Raw genomic sequence first — 22,902 nt, 5'->3', positions numbered from 1 at the left:
AATAATCTAATGATGACAATTTAATACATTTAATACTTACGTACATTTTCCTGATTATACTCACATACTTTTTCTCTAGTAACATTTTCAATGCAGGACTTTAACTTGTAACAGTGTGTTTTTATAATGTGGTATCATACTTTTACTTGAGTAAAGAATTTGAGTACTTCCTCCACCACTGCGTGAGAGAAGGACGAAGATCAAAAACCATCCAGACAAAAGGACACATTTTGTGTAATATGTAGTAGTAAGCATGAGACGCTGTGACAAGTTGTGACAGGGGACAAAAGAATTATGCCTTTCAGAGACCAGACGGGTCATAAAAAGGACGAAAATATGACAAAACTTTAGTGCGAAGGAGTGAGCTGTAATTAACGCTCAGCTGCTGACACCTGGAATCACTGGAGGAGTATGCAGCTTTGGGACGACGCCAAACCACCACCACCACCAACAACAACAACAACAACAACAAACCTGCCACTGTAAACTACACCTGCTTGCACATTTTAGGTTGCATCCTCATGGTTGAATGCACTTTAGGGATGGGAATCACTAAAGGCCCCACGATACGATATTATTACGAAACTTAAGTCACGATACAGTCTTATTGGGATTTTAAACATTTTGCGATACGGTATATTGCGATTTATTACCTTTTTTCAACTGTTTGTCAACATCTGTTTTATCTAGGAAGATACAGTTTTCACTCTGTTCATCTCAGAGTTTTTATTCACATAACTTGAGGTCAGAGTTCAAGGGACCTCTTTGAAAATGGCCATGCCCGTTTTTTCCTCGCCAAAATGATGTGTTATTTAGCGTTCTTCCCGACATGCTAACATGAAATGGTTGGTATCAATGGATTCCTTAGGTTTTCATAGTTTCATATGATATCTGTATCTTCACTCGTTAAGACTGAGCATGCTACAAACTCTGAAAGAAAGAATAGCGGCTGGGCCTGCCGTCAGATCGTTAAGAGGTTAATAGTTTATATAACAAAAGATCGATACTTGACATCTGTGTATCAATGCTATATTGCCACGCAAAATATTGCGATACTATGCTGTATTGATTTTTTCCCCCACTCCTAATGCACTTATTGTAAGTCGCAGTATATAAAGTAGTTAAAATTAGCTCCACCTTTACCAGCTGTAACATTAAAGTAACTGACACATTATTGCATCAATAATTATAATTCAATAATATAATATATATGATTCTGAAATGCGACATTCTGCATAAGTGCTTTTACTTGTTGTACTTTAAGTGTATTTTGATGCTAATACTTTTACTTAAGTAACATTTTAAATGCAGGACTTTTATTTGTAATAGAGTATTTCTACACTGTGGTATTACTACTTTTACTTAAGTAAAATATCTGAGTACCCGGGAGACATGAGATCACGATGACACACTGATGACTAGTATTTTGTTATTCAGTCTATCAGCTCTTACTATTTAATTTTATAACCCTGAACTGATCTGAAGCTGCAGCGAGAACCGAGCCTCTAACACAAACTTTAGCTGTGTGTCATCAAGTGTCTGTTGAGTCTAACGGGAAATCTGTTTACACTCTGATCACTTCATCAACATCCTTCACCGCTGTGCTCCGTCACCTCGTCTTCCTGCACAACCTTCAGCTGAATGCTTACACTCTGCAGAGTTTACACAGCTTCCATTTGTCTCTGAAATGTCTGGAAAACCAACTTCACCGCCCACACTAACACTACCAAAACATTTTATTATTAAAGACGGTAGTTAGATCATTAAAATGGACCCTGCTGCTGCTTTTACAGGTTTTAACCCATTAAGCACTGGTATACTTAAGTACAAAATAGAGGTACTTGTACTTTACTTGAGTATTTCGATTGTATGCTACTATATACTTTCATTCAGAGGTAAATATTGTGATTTTTACTCCACTACATTTGTCTGACAGCTTTAGTTACATTACAGATTACAGTTTTTCATTTCTTTCCCGTCCAGTGAAAACCACGTATCTCCAGATGTGTTGATGTTGAATATTTGTGATAAACTGAAGGATGAAGTGTTCCTTTATGTGTTGAGAAATTTTCTCCTACTTCTACAGCTAAATAAACTATTTAAAAAGCCTCTTGGATCAGCTGGAAAATGCATCGTCACAAAGCTGAAAACAGGGCTGTTTTTCTGACACTATGAAAAGTTGACTTTTTAGAGATACGTGGTTCTCACAGGACAGCGACACTACAAACATATGATGATCTTATAGACCATGATGCATCGTTGTAGATTAAACTACCCAACAGCATATAAAGGAGTTAAGTTTAGCACAACTGTAAACATCTACAGTAGTAAAATTCAACATACACATTAATGCAGCAGTCATATTAATCCAGAAACATCAGATATAATAGTAAAACACTGACAGGGAACATTTTACTGCAATCAATACTTTTATATTTTACTGATACATACTTTTACTTAAGTAATGTTTTGAATGTTTTCTACCACTACCATTAAGTTTTAAGTAAAATTAAAACTAAAATGTATATTCCTGCTGATATCACCAGCTTTCAGTCCATTTCTATGAAAATCAACTTTATCAGACAGAAGAAAACACATTTATATGTAATTTAAAAAATAGTGTGTAAGTCACCCACCTGTGGACGTGCGGCTGCACTGGAAGCCGTCGCCTTGGAAACCGGGATGACACTGACAGGAGAAGGAGCCCTGCGTGTTGGAGCAGAAGGCGTCGCGGTGGCATCGATCCTGCTCACACTCGTCTACGTCTGAACGGGCACAAAGAAAATACAAAGATGAAGTTTATGTTGGCAACGCACCAACCACCATGTTTGGAGGGGCTTTAGGTTGCAGTACCACTAACGGCCAGACTCTAAAAAATTCTTCATAGAAATCGACTCAAAATGTCCCTTTAAAAGTATTTTAAATGAGCGGTTGAGACTCTACCTCGGAAGTTTTTTATGTATATTGTTGTAACGATTTTGGAAACAAGAAAACTCAAAAGGTACACTCATTAGCTTTTCAGGACATTTCAACCACATCTCAGTCTCGACATTACCAGCAGATGAAGTTCACTCAGTTGTCATGGAGATGTTTTTCTCAAACTATTTCCAAGGTCAAGACTTTGAGGACTTTGTTGGTATTAAAGTTTAAATGTTTTTATCTTATCAGTAGTTTTGGTTTTAGGCGACTAAGATTTTTTTTGTCTATTAGTCATTTTTATGCTTTTTTCATGCTGAATGACTTATTTCTAAGAAACTTATGAGCACATCTCTGGTAAACACAGGATTTTAAGTGGTGCTTTTGTGTGATTCTTTGTGGAGAAAGTCAGTTTCACAGAAAAACACAAGGTCGACCTGTCAGGGGCTCCAGCCACGAGCTACAGCTAATGAAAGCGCAAGACACAGGGACGCCTGTAACAATAGAAACGTAATGTATCTGCTGCATTTGCAACACAGAGCAACGTTGTTGTTACACCTGAAGGAATAAATGGTAAAAAAAAAAAAAAAGTGTGGAAACCGGTGGACTCAGGCTATTTTTGTGGACACATGCGCCAACGACAACATCAGCAATGTGTCTCGCGTATGGATCACATAATTTACGGTGTATTTCTTGTGCGTGATTCGTGGCAAAACGTAGTTTGGAGACCTCATCGGGGATTCCTCCTGGTGAAAGATCTTGTAATGTGTGACCTCCGGTCAGTCATGTAGTGTGAAAACCACAACGACTACCACACTCCCGATTACAAGACAGTAAGTTGTGTAGTGTGAACTTGGCTTTAGTCGACTAAGAATTTAATTGGTCAAAGACAGCCCTAGTTTCCAGGGAACCAAACTAAAGAATTCACAATTAACCACAATAATATCTCAATTAGCCGGCCATTAATAAACAACAAAACATGGATTCAAATACTGAAATTTACAGAACAAACCTTGTTTTATAATTTGAAACTAACATTACCTGTTAGTGATGGAGTAACTAACTAACTAGTGGGAGAACTACTTCTACTACCCGAACACACTGCAGTTTACACAGTATTATATTTCATATATATATATATATATATATACACAATGTATATATATATATATTATTCTTATATTTTAATCTGCATTTTGTGTTTTATGTCTTAAGATTCTCATTTGTACTTGCATGATTTTATTTTTACACATATTTGTAATAGCATTGTTGGAGGGAGACTGAGAACAAATAATGTCATTGCCAACAACTGCTCCACTGTAATTGTTGTTGACAGATAAAATAACTTGATTATATAGAAACGGGACTAAGAGTCTTCAGCCATACTAGCAGCTCTGTGAGGCTGAACTTGGGCACAGTGACAAGACTTTGTTAAAAAAACAAGTTGTGGACGGTTTCGTCCTCCTGTTTTCTCTCCACATATGAACATTCTTCAGCTCAGACTCTCCGGCATGGGGGAGATGATGTATATATAAGAGATGAGCTGCACAGCTGTAAGGCAGGGTTCTGCATTTCCTGTCCAGGTGGAAACCTTTCCTGTCCAAGGGGCCCACTGCGCTGACTTACAATATATTACACTGAAGAAACACAAAGTCCCAAACTCTGATATGACTTGTGCACTACTGTTGAAAAGTTTGGAATCAGCTGTTAGATTGATGTTTTTCCTCTTTCCTTCAATAACTATTTTAACAGAGATAAAAACGATATAATTCAGACATGAATTGTATTATTTACATTTTTAATAGTTTGGGCCCCAATAGAAGTAGAATTAAAGGAACAGTGTGTAACATTTAGGGGGAATCTATTGGTAGAAATGGAAGTATGTTTTCTTTAGTGTTTAATCACCTGATAATAAGAATCGTTGTGTTTTTGTTACCTTACAATGAGCTGTTTATATCTACATAGGGAGCGGGTCCTCTTCACGGAGCCGCCATGTTTCTACAGTAGCCCAGAACAGACAAACCAAACACTGGCTCTAGATAGGGACATTCGCGTTTTCCGATCGGCCACTGTAGTTCTCCTACACGCTTGGCACACGGGACAACTTTCAGTTGGTTGCAATCTGCAACCTCACCGCTAGATGTCGCCAAATCCTACACATTGCACCTTTAAATGATTCAAACTTCCATTTAGTTGACGTCCCCACAGTGTTGCATGACAGGAAGAATTTGTTTTCAAGTCCAGAAAAGCGCCAGTGATAATCATTATTGAACCACAACGGTTGCCTGATATCAGACAGGATTGTCAACTCAGTTTCCATCTTTAGTCTGACATTGCCTCGACTCTAACCGATTTCCATGGGGTGGTTAAGGTTAGGCATTGATCTCGAATGGTTACGGTTGAGATAGGTGGTCGGTCAGCGAGTCTCGAGAGAGTTATTGCAAGTTTTCGCAAATTGTGGAGTACCACCAAGATACAATTGGCTAATCGTTAAACCCCCCGCGGTGCTCATTGGCTCAATTGCTTTTTCAACCAAGAAACCGCTGTTTCATGTCACGATGCTAGACGAATCAGTAAACTCAAACTCGTGGATACAAAGGTCTGGACTCTGGACTCAGGCAACCACAACTGTGGAACTGGGATCTAAATATTGAGTCAGTCTGTTTTTCTTTGGGCCCTCTGCAGTCTGTCAGTGGTCAGATTGAAGAGGTTTAAACTGTGATTAGACAGTCCATAGTATGTTCAGCTGATATTCCAACAGTGCTAAGCTAACCCTAGACTAACCTTCTATTTCTATTGTGAAGTTTGAAGAAGAGTTTGCTAAAGCAACACGTTGCCTGTTAATTTGCTGCATTATTGTGACCATGACAGATGCAGGGCTCTACTTCTTTAAGTATTCATCTGGGTAAAAGTTTACTGAGCTCACATGATTCACATTCATACAAGTTGCAGGCAAAGTTAAAGTTTCAAAGAATCCTTCAAGTGAAACTAATGTTTCGTTGAAAACATGGAAACCGTTGCCGTGACCTTCAACACTGACTGCATCAATGATTTTTATGAGTTGATACTGAAGTCATAACATTGAAGATCAGCCATCAGCTCGAGGTCTGCTGACTCCACCAACACAGATAAACTCGGTGAACTCACCTCGACACACCCGGCCGTCACCCACAAACCCCGACAGGCAGGAGCAGACGAAGGCAGAGCCTCCGGTGTAGCTGCAGAGAGCTCTTTCAGGAGCATCACAGTCATGACTTCCTCTCTGACAGTGATCCACCGGGCGGTTCTCCTCTGCAGGACGAGACAGACGACATGTTAGCAAAGTTACAGGAACTTCATGTGTTGGGTGTAACAGGAGGAATAACTGCAGTCTGACTGTAGAGAAAGTTTCACTTCATCCTTCAGCCCTTTTGAACAACTTTTCTTTTCCTTATGGACTACAGATATCAGAAAGTTACATTTAATACCTTTTTAAAGACTAAATACACTATATGGCAAAAAAATATCTGGACACCCTGTCCATATACTTTAGTGTACTTTTGGTCTGGGTCTGTTTATAATATAATAAGGGAAATCTTTATGCTGTAGCATACAGTGATAATTTAAACATTACACAAATAAGCAAATACTACAAAATTTTAAACGTTAGTTTTGAGGAGAAAAGACATCACCTGTGATTGAAATAATACATAGGTGCATTTTTAAAAAGTGTGTACAGCTACATTAAGACAAGCTCAGTATTTCCCCCCCAAAGATCTGAATATGGACCAACAGGGCTGCAGGATATGTGATAAAATATGTGATTGAAATGCTGAAAATCAATATAGAAAGTTTCTTTAAAACACAACGTTCAAGAAAGACATGAGCAAAGACAAATACAAAAAAAATGAATGAAATATACACGACATGGTGATGTGTTGTTAATTTGTTTTATGAAATGTGTGGTAATGAAGTATTATAGTGTGTGTCAATGTTTGTTTTTGTTTTCTGTTAACAGGGACAATGCACAATACATTTACAGCACCAGTTGCTCATTTTCATCTAAGCCAACTTTCATCTAAAAAAAAGTTATGAAATGATTTGTTTTTTATATACTTCAGGGCCACCATACATGATTCATCAATACTGATCCCTGCAGATTTATCCTGCTTCACAGAGTGGTTCTGGTTCAACTCTGTGTCCTCATATTAAATCATCATCTGTGTTCAACAAAGAACATCAGTTTGAAAAGTTTTGTCCCATTTACAGTTGTACAAAACCTTTATTGTCTATGTGTGTTGGCGGCTTTTAGAACATCTGTATGTGCAACAAGGGACTCCTCAAACAAAGTCTCACACACACACACACACACACACACACAGGAACCATACACTCCGCCCACCCACACAGCTGTCAACACACACACACACACACATTTAAACGTACCAGTGCAGGTTTTTCCGTCGCTGGCGAACACGAAGCCGGTCGAACACTCACAGCGGAAAGTTCCGGGGTGATTACTGCAGACGGCGTTGTATCCACAGACCTGAAGAGTCTCCCTGCACTCGTCGACATCTAACAATAACACACCAACATGGAGGTGAAGGACATGTAGTATAAGCCGGGTTTCCACCAAAAGTTCCTGGGACTTTTAGTCCCTGGAACTACTTTTCAAGAAACTAAAAGGTTCCTTCCACCCACTGCTGTCTGTTTGCCCTGCAAAAATTGGTCAAATTAATCTGCTGATGTATGAAAAGCAACATGACATGTGACAAAGGCTGCTGGTGGTCACAGCAGTAAACACACTCTGCAGCCTGAAAAATAAGCCTTAGCCTGAGTCTAACTTTACTTTCAGTGTTATCAAACAAAGAGAAATGCTCTCCATTCGTCCTAAAATGGTCCTAATGGTCCTAAGATACTAGAGTACTTCCTTGTTTTATGAATGAAGCAGTACAGTTGAAGCAGCGGCAGTGTGTGTGTGTGTGTGTGTGTGTGTGTGTGTGTGTGTGTGTGTGTGTGTGTGTGTTTGACCAATCAGCGACGGTCATCCCTGCAAACTCCACCCCGAAAGTTCCTGTACTTTCAGAAAGTACTACCCCCGGCCAGGGATTTTTTTGGTGGTAAAAAGACCCCAGAAAATGTCCCCTGAACTTAATTAAGTTCGAAACGCAATGAGTTCCTCAAAAGGTTCCTAGTTCCGGGGGAAAGTTCCTGCGGTGGAAACAGGGCTATAGTATGTAGTATGTATACCACCTTAAAACCAGTAGCAAGTGTTTAAGACTAGAGGCACTGAGCCATCAAAAACTACACATTTTGTTTTATCGTCAAAAACTGATCACTGATAAGTGAAATATTGCATTGGAAATCCTGGTGAATAATACTACACACATGAATAGTTATTTTTCTGAAAATAATACCGTTTCGCTTTTTCTCTCACCCTCCATCACAACAAAATCTGACTTAAAGCATTTTATTACACCGACGTTGGCTTTGACGTCATTGACACCAACGACCTAAGAGCTAACTCTAATCCAACCTCTTTAAAGCTTCCAGACAAGTCTAAAACTAGAGTGATATAAACACAGAGCGCAAAGATGAGAGAGAAGCTAGTCTTTAAATAAGAGAGAGAAATGGTTGAAGTCATTACATCCATCCAACAACATCATAGTCAAAGAGATTCTTCAGGTTATTCAGATGCAAACAGGAATTCACAAGCAAACTTTTAGTTCCTGACTTCAGTTTCAGGGATTATTTGGTAAATAAAGATCATTACTATCAGTATCTGTAGCAGCTGCAGGAATAATAGTCTGAATTGAATCTATATATGTAACAAAATGTAAAAAAAGAAAAAATGCAATTCAGAATGTTTGCTATAAAATGACATTTTAAAACAAAATAAAGAGTTTTACTGGCACTAGTAGCAGGGCTAGTACTAGCTGTAGCAGTATTATTCACCTGATGCTCTTTAATATGGAGTACATATAATTTAACAAATGTTTGACACAAAATTTTCATTGTACTTTTGCATTTAATGTTTTCCTTTTTATTTCTTAAATGATTTCTATTCTCGCTGCTTCATTTGAGTTTAAAGTTTATGTTTTAAGTATTGTGCTTTTACTTTTATTGTTTTTATTGCAAAGCAAGATAGTTCAGAAAGTTATTATTCAATGATTCACATCACTGAAATCATATGCTGTCAATATGTGAGTATGCATGTGTTATGTGTACGTATGTGTTACCGTGGCAGTAGTGTCCGTCTCCAGTGAAACCAGTAGCACATTCACAGGTGAACTGGAGGCCTTCCTCTGGTCGGCACATAGCGTTGATGTCACAGCCGTGTCTTCCTGTGAAACACGGGTTCTGCTCTGGAATACCGACTGTAAAATAGAAATAAAAATAAAAACCCGCTGCAGGTTAAAATCATCAGTCAGAAACATCTAATGTGGCATCATGTTTACAGTGTGACCAGAGAGTGACGGCTGCTTTGTGTTCAGGCTAGCGGTCAAACGTAGCATATATTTTTTTATTACCATCTACGACTGATGTGACTGGTTTGGATTTTTATAAAAGTCTTGTTAACCATTTACTTTTCTTTTGGAGGAGCCAGTGAGTTACTTCTGCTCCATGGTTGTACTGAAACTACACAGTTGGGGAAAAAAACAGATCAAAATCGATGCAGCAGACCAGAGATATTCTTGTTGTTATTCCACACGTTCTTCTTCCTTGTCAAAACCCGGTGCCTACATTACCCAAAATGCAACTCGACTGCCAACAGTTGTGTTTGAAATTGTGGTGTGTTATGACACTAGCAGCTAATGTAGCCTGGAGCCTCTAGCCATGCAGCAGAGATGAGTGGCGGGCTACAGACGTCTGTTAACTCCAAACCTCCAGTTTTTATTCATTTTCAAACTTGTAGTCTTCAGCCCAAACCGAGGCTGACTCAAGTGACATCACTTGAGGACATTTATCAGACTTCACACAGCTCCCTCTGGAGACACTAAAGGCTTCGTACTACTTTTAAAACAGATGCAGTATAACTCAACACCTGGAAACACACTGATGCGTGAAATCACTGGAGTTCTTAAAGAAAGGCTCCCTTTTTAGACATCCCATGTGATCGCTTTGTCTCTCTGTCCGTTTCTCTAACCTTTAGGCCAACGCTGCTCCACCTCTGGTCAGATGACTGAAAGCAATTATTATTTTTAATATCAATTAATATATGTTTTTTAATGAATTTTTTGATAAACCAATTTGTTGTTTCTTCTTTTGAATGTCAAAAACTGGAAAAATGTCCATCAAAAGTTCATATCTTCAAATATCTCAGTTTCTTCTGACCAACAGTCCAAAACTCAACAGCAGCCCGTCGTCACACCTGAGAAGCTGCAACCAGAGAATGTTTGACATTGTTGCTTAATAAATGACTTAAATGGTTTATAGATTATCTAAAGGGGAGTATAGAGAAGCCACTGGGGCAGCGTCCTCTTGTTCCCATCATGCAGCTGAGCATTGCAGCTCCAGATCTTCACCTCCTAACAGGAAACACGACGCAGATGTTCCACTTTTTGCCAACAAACCCCGGCTGAGTGGTGTTTGCTTATGTAACTTTGAACCCCCCGAGCATCCCATCAACAGCCCCCACTTGCACTTTTACCTTTAACCCCACTTTTTATAAAAAAAAAAGCCCCTTGTGATGCCCTTCCCCCGCTTTCCTCCCCGCTGTGGCCTGGAGGTTGGTATCTCTTTGACCTTCACCCCCTGCCAACGCTGTCACAGCCTCCTCTGATTGCAGCTGAGGAAATACAGCCGGGCTCAGATTACTGTTTGTCTTCCTCTGATGTTCTACTGCAAACACCACCGAGGCACTAAACTGTTGGAGGCGTGTTTCAGTGCATTCCTCCGGGTAATAACACGCATCTTTGAACACAGACCGTCCCCAACAGACGACCACGAGACATGGACGTCTCTTCTACAAGGACCTCAACCATCTGACAACATGGAGTCAACCTGCACTGTCCTGATCTGTGAACAGTACACACACTTCTGTCATTTAGAAAAACAGCATCACACACACTCGTGTGGTCGTATTACATGCAGTAAGACTCATCTTTCTTGGTTTTTACCAATTTTCAATGAAACATTTTTCTAAAGGATCGAATCCGTTTTTCCTAAATGGCGTCCCATGCATCCAAAAGTTCAGTGCTGATAAACTGAACCTCGGGTGGCGTCAGAACTCACTGTGGACGGATCCGATCTTGTTGCTCATGGCGTAGCGGATCAGACGGTTGTCGGAATCGAACATCACAAAGATCTGGTCCACGCTGAGCTGCTGGGTGGACGGCGCCGTCCTGGTGGCCTCGTCATGTGGGCAGCCCTGGAAGGTGACAGTCTGTCGCCATTGGTAGCTTCTGGTCTGGACGTCACCGTCAGGGGAGGTGATGGTGTAGTCGCGGTTGGATGAGGAAGTGATCACTGAAAGGAGGAGAAGCAGAAAACACTTTTACATCCAGTAAGACTATAAATTAGGGCTGTCAATCGATGGTTTAGTTGTTAATTGTCCTTACGGTTTCTGTCGTACTGGTAGATCTCCTTGTATGGGTTGATCTGGACGGAGGATCCCAGCGGGACGGCGGGCAGACGTCCCTCCAGCTCGGTGCTCACCACCAGGTGGTCATGTTCGTCGATTCCTTTAAACTGCTGCTTGATGCTCAGACGCTCGTTGCCGGGCTGGAAGATCACCTCGGCCTGCCGGGAAAACACCCCGCCTGCATTGACATGTGAGAAAACAAACATGTGAGAGACTGAACCACGTCCTACAATAACATACGCTGACCGCAGACAAAGGTCTCCAGTCAGACTCGAGCCAAGGACATTGGGATTCATTGTAACCCAACTTTTAAAAGGGCGGGTTCATTATTTTATTTTTTAACGCCAACTGCGTCTTCATGAGAGTCAGAACTTTCTATGACTCTCATGAAGATGCATTGCATGGAAAAGTCAGTCTTTAATAAAGTTGGTTGCCTTAAATCTGTGTGCTCCAGTGTGCTTTGGACATGGTCTCTGGAGTCTCTCCTGTTACAAGATAGCCCTCTTATGTGAGCACGCCTACTACTCGTGAAACGGTTGACGCCTCCTTTCTGGACGCCACATTAGTTTGGATTCAAAACTCACAAAATAACACAAACAAACTAATCGATCGATGCAGCAGTAGACCAGCAACTTCCATGTTCTGTGAGGTTTAATCACTGTTTTTGTGAATGAAGTCTGGTCTGGTGGCTTTGAAGAGCGATATAACGGTTCAGTTCCCCGTCAGAAAGGGCTGTCTGTCGGCGAGGTAAAGCGATGAAAATATTCTAAATATATCGTACACTTAAACTGATATTCTACAGCTCCTGTCCACAGCCACTTTACCTCACCGGCAGACAGTCCTTTCCGTTGAAAATGAGGCCGTTATATTTCTCTCTTCAAAGTCGCCAGAATCCATTCACAAAGACAGTAATTTGACCTCTCAGAACAGAGTACGCATACTACCCCTCTTCAAAAAATCTGAAATAACACTTTCAGTTATTTCCAAACTTGGCACAACTTTGACTCAGCTAGTGCTAGCGTTCACATTATTTATAACCTTATTGATTAGCTTTAATTAGCTTACTTTGGTAACCTACGTCACTGCTTTTTGCTAACGGCTGAGTGGGCGTTTCCATTTGAACAAAAACGGAAAAGAACGCAGATGGACCCGCCCTTTAAGCCAACATCTACATACATTATCCAAATCATTGTGAACATAGCAATAAATGCAGATGGCTAAAAATCTGCCATCTAGCACCAGACTGCACTTCACAACAACAACAACAACAACACGTCCCCTCACCGATCAGACTGAAGCCGTTCTGGTAGCCGGGCTGCTCCAGGGCGAAGGCCCAGCCGATGACTCCACCCAGGGAGGACAGCGGCAGCATGGAAGGTCCCACCTCCTCAAGGATGTTACTGATGGCCACGTAGGCCCGTCCGTCGTTGGCTACCACGTACGAGTGTAAGTCGTTGTTACTGAGCGTCACGGGCGAAGGCGAGTTCCCCACGAACACTCGACCGTTCACCTTTCCATTCATTCTCTGAGGTTTTCCTAGTAAACAACAAAGACTTGATTAGTAGAGAAGAAGTTCAGTAGTTCCAGTTAAGGATGTCAGGTTAGAGACAGTGTTGTCATGACAACAGTCCTGTTAGGAGGAAGTGATAAAGGCCTGCACACTAACAACACACTAAGTCCCGCCTTTTCCTGAGTAAGCTTCTGTTTCACCAGCTTATGTTCCTCAGTCTTTCTTACATGGCTAAAACAGTATCTTCACTAGTTTTAAAACTGAGCCCACTACAACCTAAAAATCACAAGTTGTGTTAAAGAAACTAGTGGCGTTAAAACAAATTTGTGTTAACGCATTAACTTTGACAACCCTAGTAGTTTTGCAAAGTGCTTGACGGATACGATCCGTCTTCGCATCTTTCGAGTCACTTCATAAAAATCCAAGAAAACGTGCACCGTTAACAGTTTGGGTAACACCGAACATGCTTCTCACCTTCTGCGACACAGTCCTTCCCGTTCCCATAGTAGCCAGGCCTACAATGGCAGCAGTACCCGTTGCTGTAATCCCGGCAGTCAGCGAAAGCCGAACATTTGTGCCTGTTGTGGGCACACGTCTCCGAATTGTATGCAAATACTGTGAAAACAACCAAAGAACGAACCAACCAGGTTCAATAAAAATAAAACTCAAGAACTTTGAACGAATTACCAAAGAAATGAACAGGTTTAGGCTACACGTTTTACCGTTCACATCAAGATCTTCGTCTACCACGACGATCTGGGGTTGTTGGGGCCGAGAACGGGGTGGCACTGGTTGGACTGGTTCAGGGTTGGTGTACCGTGGTTCGACTGGATCTGGGTCAGGGTACCGCGGCTCGACTGGAGGGTATCTAGGCTCAATGGGTTCAGGGACGGTGTATCTTGGTTGCAAAGGCTCAGAGACGGGGTATCTGGTCTCGGTTCGGTCAGGGTATCTCGGCTCAGATGGGTCGGGGTATCTTGGTTGAACCCTCTCAGGGTCGGTGTATGTTGGTGTGACTGTTTCCAGTTCTTCATAATCTGGTTCTTCAGTCTCTGGTTCGGCGTAATCTGGCGTGATGGTCTCATCTTCCGGGTGTCTTCTGGGAGGCTCAGTTGGGAACTCCTGCTTTTCTTCTGGTACCACCTGGGGTTCCTCAGGTCTCCCTGGCAACATGGTTACGGAAGGTGTGGTGGCATCCTCCTCCTCAGGTTCGCTAATGACCATTCCTGGTGTAATGGCGACGAAGAATGGCGAGGAGCCGATCTCGTACACCCAAACTCCATTCTGTCCTGAGTTTGTCTTTCTGGTTGGAGAAAGGAAGGAAGAGTAATCAGTCTCGATGAAAAGACACTTCGTCATCATGTCAAAGTCGTTTTATATTCAAGCATAAATGAGATTCTTACTCCGTGAGTTCCCTGATGGAGGTCTCTTCATCGGTGGTGCTGCGGAAGTACGTCCCCTGTGATCCCCCCCAGAACCAGCCCTCCACGAGGCCTTCATTGAAGCCAGCCTCGAGGAGTTTACTCTCGCCCCCTACTGACGTGGAGAGAAACTGCAGGCCGTTTCGGGGGTACAAGAGGATGGCGCAGGAGGACGACTTCATAGACGCCACAACCAGCTGGAAAGTGTTTCTCTGAAAGTACAAAAGGGAGGCTGTTGAGCAGAAACTCTCAGTTTTAGTCCACTGGGACACATTAATCCTGATTTTCTAGCAGTAGAAGGAAATTGAATCTGGGAGTTCTCATTGGCTGCACATGTTTAAGAAGATTATTGACCATCTGGGAAAATCTGTGTGGAGGACAGTGAGCAGGTAATGGTAGTGTGAAGGAAAGCACTGTAAACTACACGGAGAGGACATGATAGCATGACCACCTGTAGAATATGTAAGTTATAATGAAAGGTTAGGCGTACTGAGACGGAATCGTAATGAATGAGTCGCTGCGTCACGGTGTTCCCTCTGCAAAGTCCATTATATTGCACTGTCACTATTATTCCGTCAAAGAAAACAAAAAGGGAACATATGGTACTTTATTATAAATTGTACATAGTTATTTTTCGGGAATATTTGTTTGCAAACTGAGGCACTCAAGACTGACGTTGACGTAATGAAGAGCCTCTGTCATGAAGAGCAAAACAGCAAGTCGGACATTTTTGGAGGATAAAGAGTAAGAGTGCCCTACACTACACTACACAATGACTCATTAGTTTATAAGAACACGTGCAATCTACTACAAAAATAAATCATATATTTATGATACTTTAGGTCTGGGCAATAAAGTGGTGCAAGAATGAGTCTTAAAATCCAGAATTGAGTTAGCATTTTAGCACTTCTGTTTACTTCGTCTGGAAGTCAATGTGTTTTTTTGAATGTGTTTTTAGTTAGACGCCTGAAATAAGGTCTGCGGTTAAGACAAGCTGAAGAGATTTTAACATCTTGTTCTACAACATAAAATAAATAAAAGTCAGTAAATATCCCACTCTTGAATTTTGAAGCCTTTATATGTGTTAAAAAAGGCGGTTGCTAACAAGTGGCTAAATGAGACAATCCAGAAACATCACATAGTAAAGCACTGACGGGGAACATTTTACTGCAAAATTAATACTTTTACTTTTCATACTTTAAGTACATTTTGCTGATAATACTCACATAATTTTACTGAAGTAAGGCTTTGAATGCAGGACTTCTACTTGTAGTGGAGTATTTTCACAGTGTGGTATTAGTACTTCTTCTACTTAGGATCTGAATACTTCTCTCACAACTGTATACCCATCAGATTCCAGTGCAAAAGTAAAACCACACACTTGAGATATGAAACGAATCATCCTCTGTCTGCTTCTTAAAAACCCCAAATGGCCCCTCACCTTAGTGTTCAGTCCGTCTCCTCGTCCAGACGTCCCCCGGGCGGCCATGTTCTCCCAGGTGACGATGAAGACGGTGGTGGGCTCCACTCCGTCGTCTCTGGGGAAAGCTTGCTGGACGTGCTCCGCGGCTCGACTCAGTACATCCGGGCTGCTGTCCCACCTGAAGTGGACCTTCCCCTGTCCGTCGCTATCCTCCAGGTCTCCCAGCAGCGCTGCAATCATTTTGAAACTGGCGGGCATCTTTCCCAGGTACTCCTCCTCCGCCGGAGGCTCGACAACAGACACAAATCCATTCGTATTAATCTGGAACAGAAGACAGAAGGTTTATTGTTAATGACGGGTCTAATACAGTTTAAATACAGTGGATCACATAATTATGACTTAGTATCTTTTACCTCTGAGAAACCTTCTTTCCTTTTATCAAGAGGTAGGAATCTAATAATTATGACAAATCTAATGTAAGTATGATTTTTTTTATTCTCCAACAAAGAGAAACTTCCTCATAAGATCTAATAATTATGGATTAGTATCTCATTACGAGATATTTTTTTGTTTCCCATTAGCTTCTGCTGAAGTGGTTACTAGTCTTCCTGAGGTCCATTATTAAAAATAAATTAGAGACGTCACACCCGAGTTTACTGCGTTCCAGTACAACAAGACGGAAAACTTGTTTGCTCAAGCCAGGTTAGCCATTATTAGCAATTGTTAGAAAAAACAGTTGATAACAAGGTACTACGCCAGTATTCTGCACATACAAACACCGTAACAACATGTCCATAGAAAGAAGTTGGACATTACTGTGTGTATGACTGATTTAATGAGGCACAAATAAGACAGAAGTGCTAATAACAAGTATTTACTACAGGTTTTTTTTTACTGCTGATGCACGGAGCAGCCATCTCGGATTTGGAGGTCGTGGTAAGTGAGGTTCGTCCGACTTTCCGAGTTGGAAATCCGACTTCATGGGTGTTCCAGTTGAAATTTCCAACTGGGAATTGGAAATTCCGTCCGACTTCCAATTTCAAATGGTAGCTATACCTACAAAAGTAATGCACTGCAATTCATATATATCCCAAGGAATCAATTCGTATGCAATCCATGTAATCGTGATCCAGGAAGTATAAAGAGTGACAAACGCCGTGCTGGGAGGAGGTCGGAGTGGATGGGTGGGTCAAAAAACACCAGACTTTCACCCAGGAGACCGGTTTTCGTGTCCCGTGTGAAACCATAAGTCAACGTTGACTTATTTGTCACGTATCCTCTGTACTCAAGTAACGCCACGTCTTTAACTCAAACCACGATCTTTTCTTAAACCTAACCAAGTTGTTTCCTGTGAAGACGGGAAGTTTATTTTGAAAAGACTTGTTGCTGGACATTCATACGAGAACGCACGAAAAATTAGGAATAACTTTTCGTAAAGTATCATACGAACCGTTTTATGAGGATGCGTTGGTTTAGGAGATTATTTTTGAAAGTAAAAACACAGGCGGTGGATGTTTTTTTTCTTCCATAGTTTCACTGGATTACTGACGTGCTGGGAACGGGTACTGGCCTTGACCATGAAGGATAAAGAAGATACAAAGAAGAAGAAGAAGAAGAAGAAGATGTGATTTGTTAATTTGTTTTATAAATCTGGATGTTTGAGGAGAGACGGGAGTTTGGCTGGGTTCATCGTGTTTCACAGAGTACAGTGAGACCTCCAGTAAATGTTCAGATGCTGGACTCTCCTACAGCTCTGCTCGCTTTGTCAGCCCACAGGAATTCCACACAATAACTCCCCATTCACTCGGAAGAAAAGGATCTTTTTAACCTCATTAACTCAAATCCGCCTCACACCGAATGCCACAGTTACTGTCTGAGCCCAGAACACCATGAAGCGTTTCCATCTGAGACAGCAGACTTCACTTTATGTCTCAATGAAGGCTCAGATGATTGTTTCTCCTAAATGCCAGAATCATCAGCTATAATTTCCACCACAACGTTTTTCAGTTCATAAGAGAAGGTGTTACGTTATTATTATTGCTGTTTATATAACCAGTGTTGATCAGTTCTCTGATGTTTAGGTTCTCACAACCTAAATATCACAAGTTGCATTAATGCGTCAAAGAAATTGGCGTTAAAACAAGTTGGCATTAACGCATTATTATTAGTTTACTTTGACAGTCCTATTAGCTATATATTTGTATTTACCAGATGAGGAATTTGAGAAGAAAGCATCAAAGTATATACAATATTAGGACTGCAGCTAACAATCATTTTCATTTTCAATTTATATGCTGATCCCTTTCTTGATTAATCATTTGTTTAGTCTGTGAAATGTCACATCATGTTTTCCAAAGCGTCTTCAAATGTCTTGTTTTGTTTGAGCAGCAGTCCAAAAGACAAAGATTTTCAGCTTTATGATGATATAAAACAGAGAAAAGCAGCAAATCCTCACATTTGAGAAGTTATTATGAAGATTTTTGCTTGAAAAATGACTGAAACGATGAATCCATTATCAAAATAGTAGCTGATTACTTTTCCCTCAATACAAAGCAGAGAACAGGAAACAGAGAAAAAGAGAAAAGTAAGCCAACAGTAGCTATGAAGATCTCATTAATGTGAATGGTTGAATGTGATGCAGAAACATGCAGCCGACACCCAACTAGCTCAGGACCAACACTAACACACATCAACACTAAACAAACAGAGACACGATACTGAGGCTGCAGATATCCCTTTCACACCTGAAAGGTTGCTGCACGGGGTCATGTGTGAATGGCAGCAGGGATCGATATTCAGGGAAATCTGTACCGCCAATTTCCAACCTCAAGACATTTCAGGGAAAATGCCGGTATGGCTATGTTGTGAATGAAAGCGGTAACATTGCAGGGACAAACATGTAAAGGGTTATGTCCATCAGAAGAAAGGCGCTTTCACGCTGAGCGAGCGAACCAATCACAAGACTCCGCTGATGACGTATTTGTGTTTATTCGTATTTAACGCACGTTTCTGATTCCAGTAGATCATTAAAAAACATTACTTGTCTTGCAAACTTGTTGAATATTAAATACATTACAAGAACATTGGCACCGGACAAAAACAGCTCCTCGCCCATCATGTTCCTGAAAATAATAATAAGAGAAGTTTTCCGCCGCCTACACCGCCGTGCCGCATCGTCTTCTGATTGCATTACCACCATCTGCTGTACCGTCCGTTGCCCCATGTACTCCGACATTGCAAAGGCATGTGCGAAAAGACGCAACACGAAAATGTTCCTGAACGTAGTGCATCACTAGTGGTGCCTGAAAGGTTATTATCCCAGTAATTTACTAGGAACTATGTGTGAAACAGGCTTTATAGAGCTTTAATTTAATGTTTTGTTGTCAAGGCCAGATTAGTCCCCGGACGTCAAGTGGCCCCAGAAGCTCCACATTCACTGCATGTCAGTAGGTTTTATAAGTAATTTAAAATGTGTGCCACTAAATCACAGTAGAGATGATGAGGCGGTGATTATTACCTAATCTTGAGGCCTTTGTCTTGTGCATCTAAATATGAGTATGAGGACCTTTATTACTTCAGTTGATAAAGTACACACATACATCATATTGTAAAAGTACTGGTAAGTATCTGGGGCTTCAAATATATAAAGAAGCTGCCATTTTTACGCTGCTGTGTGTTGTGAAGTGGTGGAATGTAACTAAGTACATTTACTCAAGTACTGTACATTTTTCAGGTAACTTGTACTTTACTTTTAGTATTTCCATTTTCTGCTACTTTATACTTCTACTCCACTACATCTCAGAAGAAAATATTAAATACATTTATGTGCAGATTCAGATTATTAATACAAAATATATATCAACTAAAAAATGATGATGTATTATTATAGAGTAAACTACCCAGCAGTATATAAAGTCATTAAAATCATCTCCACCTTTACGAGCTGCAACATTAAAGTTATACGTGTGTACATTAATCTATCAATAATTATAAACCAAGTAGGGCTGTCCTCAACCAAAGAAATTCTTAGTCGACTAACACTCATACGATTTTGTTGACTTGTTGATTAGTTGATTTAATCGAAAGATCTGTAAAACTGAGTTTTTCAACAAAGAATCACAAAAAACATCACTTTAAATCTTGTGTTTACCAGAGATGTGCTCATAAGTTTCTTGGAAATAAGTCATTCAGCATGAAAAGAGCATAAAAAATGACTAATCGCGTAAAGAAATCTTAGTCAACTAAGACCAAAACGACCAATTAGTCGACTAATCGACTAAGAGGGGGCAGCCCTAAATCTAATAATTTAATTATTCTGAAATGGGCCATTCTGCATGATGAGTACTTTTGCTTTTAGTACCGTAAGTATATTTGTATTCTTTTACTTAAATAAGATTTGTAATGCAGGACTTTAACTTGTAACAGAGTATTTCTACACTGTGGTATTAATACTTTCAGTAGAAGTAAAAGATCTGAGTACTTCTTCCAACACTGGTGATGTGCGCCTGATTTACACTTCAAGGTGACTGAGGTCACACATATTGCCCAGCTAGTAGGAGGATGAGGGGTCAGTGTGGGCCCACAGCAAACGAAGCCCAAGTGGGTCACTCCAGCCAGGGTTGATGTTGTTATCTTTAAGCAAAACCGTGTGTGTTTTCCTCTAAAGTGCCTCTTCAGCAGGTCTATGTGCTAATTTAAGAGTTCAAACAAGAAAACAAAGGCTGCACTTAAACCCTCTGGGCTGCTCTTAGTTCTGTTTGGGAAAATGACATCGTTAGCAACATGCTAATGACCTTAAAAAGGCTGCTGGTTCATGATACCTGTGGTATCCTGCAGTTTAAACAGATGTGACCAATCACCAGCCTCCAAAGCACCAGCAGTTAGTGAGTTAAATCTGCCTTGTGTTTGACAGATTGTCATTAATATCCCATCAGTCAGTGCACTCAATCACACTGAGCAGACAGGCTCCCATGCTGCTGTTATTATTCATATTCACTAAAGGATTATGGGATTGTGTTTCCCAGAATGCCACACATATAATTCAAAAGGTTGATGTGTACCAGGAGACCTCTCAGGTCAGACAACAAGCCATCACACGGAAGACAGAAGAATAATGCTGTGTCTAAATTTGCTTACTTCCGTACTTACACTTGCTATTTTGAGTGAAAAGTGCTTTTGTTAATCATTTTAAATCTCTTGGCCCTTAAAGGATGCTAGATAACTTCTGTAGCAGTTTCAGTGTACGTACTGAAGTAGAGACATCTTGCGGCTGCTGAGCTGGAGGACAGAAGGAAAGTAGTCTTCATCCAGTGTGAGCTGGTACTGATGTTTGGCTCATCAGCAGCTCCAGACATAAACTGTGTATGTTACAGTCCTCCATCTTATCTCACATGTACATTATGCCGTCAGCCAGCCAGGAAGAGAGAAAACAGCTGTTCTTTACAGAGACTTTATGCTGCTAAAACCTCCTCCTCTTGTATTTAAGGGTGCTTTCACAAGCCAACATTGAGTCCGTTTTATTCTCTCTGGTGCGGTTCTAGCCGTGGTGCGGTTGTAAAAAGCAGTAATCGTTCTCTGGTGCGGACCAAAACAAAACAACTGGTCTTGGAACGTTTCCAAGCGAAAGAAAACGCAGGCTGTATGTGTGGGCATTAGTTGAGATGGAGAAAGGTAAATGACCTTCTGCAGAAATCCGATGTTTGCTCGACATCCGAAGAGAACAGAATATGCTAAATAAAGTCCACAAAAATAGTGATGTTTATAAAGTCATGAACTGGAGGAGAAGGGACTCGTGTGCACAGTAGATCAGTGCCGAGTCAACATGAAAACTAAGGCTGTCAAATTGAACGCGATAATAAAATTTGTTTTAACGCAACTAATTTCTCTAATGCATTAACGCAACTTGCGATTTATAGGTCGTAGCGGGCTCAGTTTTAAAGCTAGAGTGAAGATACTGGCATCATATGAAACTAAAAAAAACCTAAGGAATCAATTGCTACCAACTATGTCATACCAGCTTGTCACGAAGGAGGTTCAATAACACACCAAATATTTGCTAAATTTGCATGGGCTGCTTTCAGCCATGCTAGTGGCTAGCGACCTCTGACCTCAAGATATGTGAATGTAAATGGGTTCTATGAGTACTCCCCTTTACAGACACCCACTTTATGATAATCACATGCAGTTTGGGGCAAGTCATAGTCAAGTCAGCACACTGACACACTGACAGCTGTTGTTGTCCTGTTGGGCTTCAGTTTGCCATGTTATGATTTGAGCATATTCTTTATGCTAAATGCAGTACCTGTGAGGGTTTCTGGGTTATTAAATACTTGCCAATCTCCCTTTAACGTACATTTTGAACAGATAAGAAATGCGATTAATTTGCTATTAATCGAAATTTCATATTTTAATCGATTGACAGCCCTAGTTTTGACCCTTTAGAGCTGATTACTTTTTATTATTTAAAAAGTTTCAGTAAAAACACATTTCTTGCATTCTTTGTGATTTTATGAAAATACAGTTAAAAACAGCAAATGGAAACTCTCCTTTTCTTTATCGCAGTATTTCAACCAAAGACTTCAGCTACCACTGGGTCTAGCCAACAACAAAGCTGCAGGACACACCAAAATATATGAAACGGAGTTCTGCTCTCAAAGTCAAAATTTGCAACCAAAAACTAAAAACAAGCTCCACATTTCACGAGTCTGCTTCATGTTCTCATCAACAGTGTTGGTAACCGACAGTCTTCTCTCCTGTTTGAATCATCAAAACAAAAGATGAACTACTGTGTTAGAAAATATCTGGTGCTTTGATAAAAAGTCAAAGACACGAACCTGTGGACAGAAAAACTGAAGGAGGGAAGTCAACTACGACTCCCAAGATGCATTTCAGTAACAAAAATCCAATCGCACAGCTTCAGATTCTGCTGAAACTAAAGATTACACCGGATAAAACGTTCAACAGTTTAAATCTGTTAATTTTGTGATTCTGACTGTCTTCTTCTCCATAGCAACAGCAGCCAAGGCTCATGGGTATTGCAGTATTTAGAGCCGTCAGAACATAAACATAA

At 40.7% G+C, this 22,902-nt stretch overlaps 1 protein-coding gene across 1 annotated transcript in view; it reads right to left on the bottom strand.

Annotated features, from left to right (window-relative positions):
* The window catches only part of LOC141764537 (nidogen-1-like), a 44,058-nt gene that overhangs the window by 10,932 nt on the left and 10,224 nt on the right, over positions 1-22,902 (bottom strand). The window contains exons 2-12 of the mRNA XM_074629833.1: positions 15,852-16,154; positions 14,393-14,622; positions 13,712-14,292; positions 13,464-13,604; positions 12,764-13,015; positions 11,457-11,657; positions 11,131-11,364; positions 9,135-9,272; positions 7,342-7,470; positions 6,064-6,207; positions 2,637-2,765 (exon numbers count right to left, since the gene is read on the bottom strand). Of these exons, the coding sequence (XP_074485934.1) occupies positions 2,637-2,765; positions 6,064-6,207; positions 7,342-7,470; positions 9,135-9,272; positions 11,131-11,364; positions 11,457-11,657; positions 12,764-13,015; positions 13,464-13,604; positions 13,712-14,292; positions 14,393-14,622; positions 15,852-16,154 (2,482 nt within the window). The remainder of the gene's footprint in view (positions 1-2,636; positions 2,766-6,063; positions 6,208-7,341; positions 7,471-9,134; positions 9,273-11,130; positions 11,365-11,456; positions 11,658-12,763; positions 13,016-13,463; positions 13,605-13,711; positions 14,293-14,392; positions 14,623-15,851; positions 16,155-22,902) is intronic.

The sequence above is a fragment of the Sebastes fasciatus genome, chromosome 3 (assembly GCF_043250625.1).
Source record: "Sebastes fasciatus isolate fSebFas1 chromosome 3, fSebFas1.pri, whole genome shotgun sequence".
Classification (NCBI taxonomy): Eukaryota; Metazoa; Chordata; class Actinopteri; order Perciformes; family Sebastidae; genus Sebastes; species Sebastes fasciatus.
The sequence above is the reverse complement of the archived record's forward strand: the minus strand, read 5'-3'. Positions and strand labels throughout refer to the sequence as shown.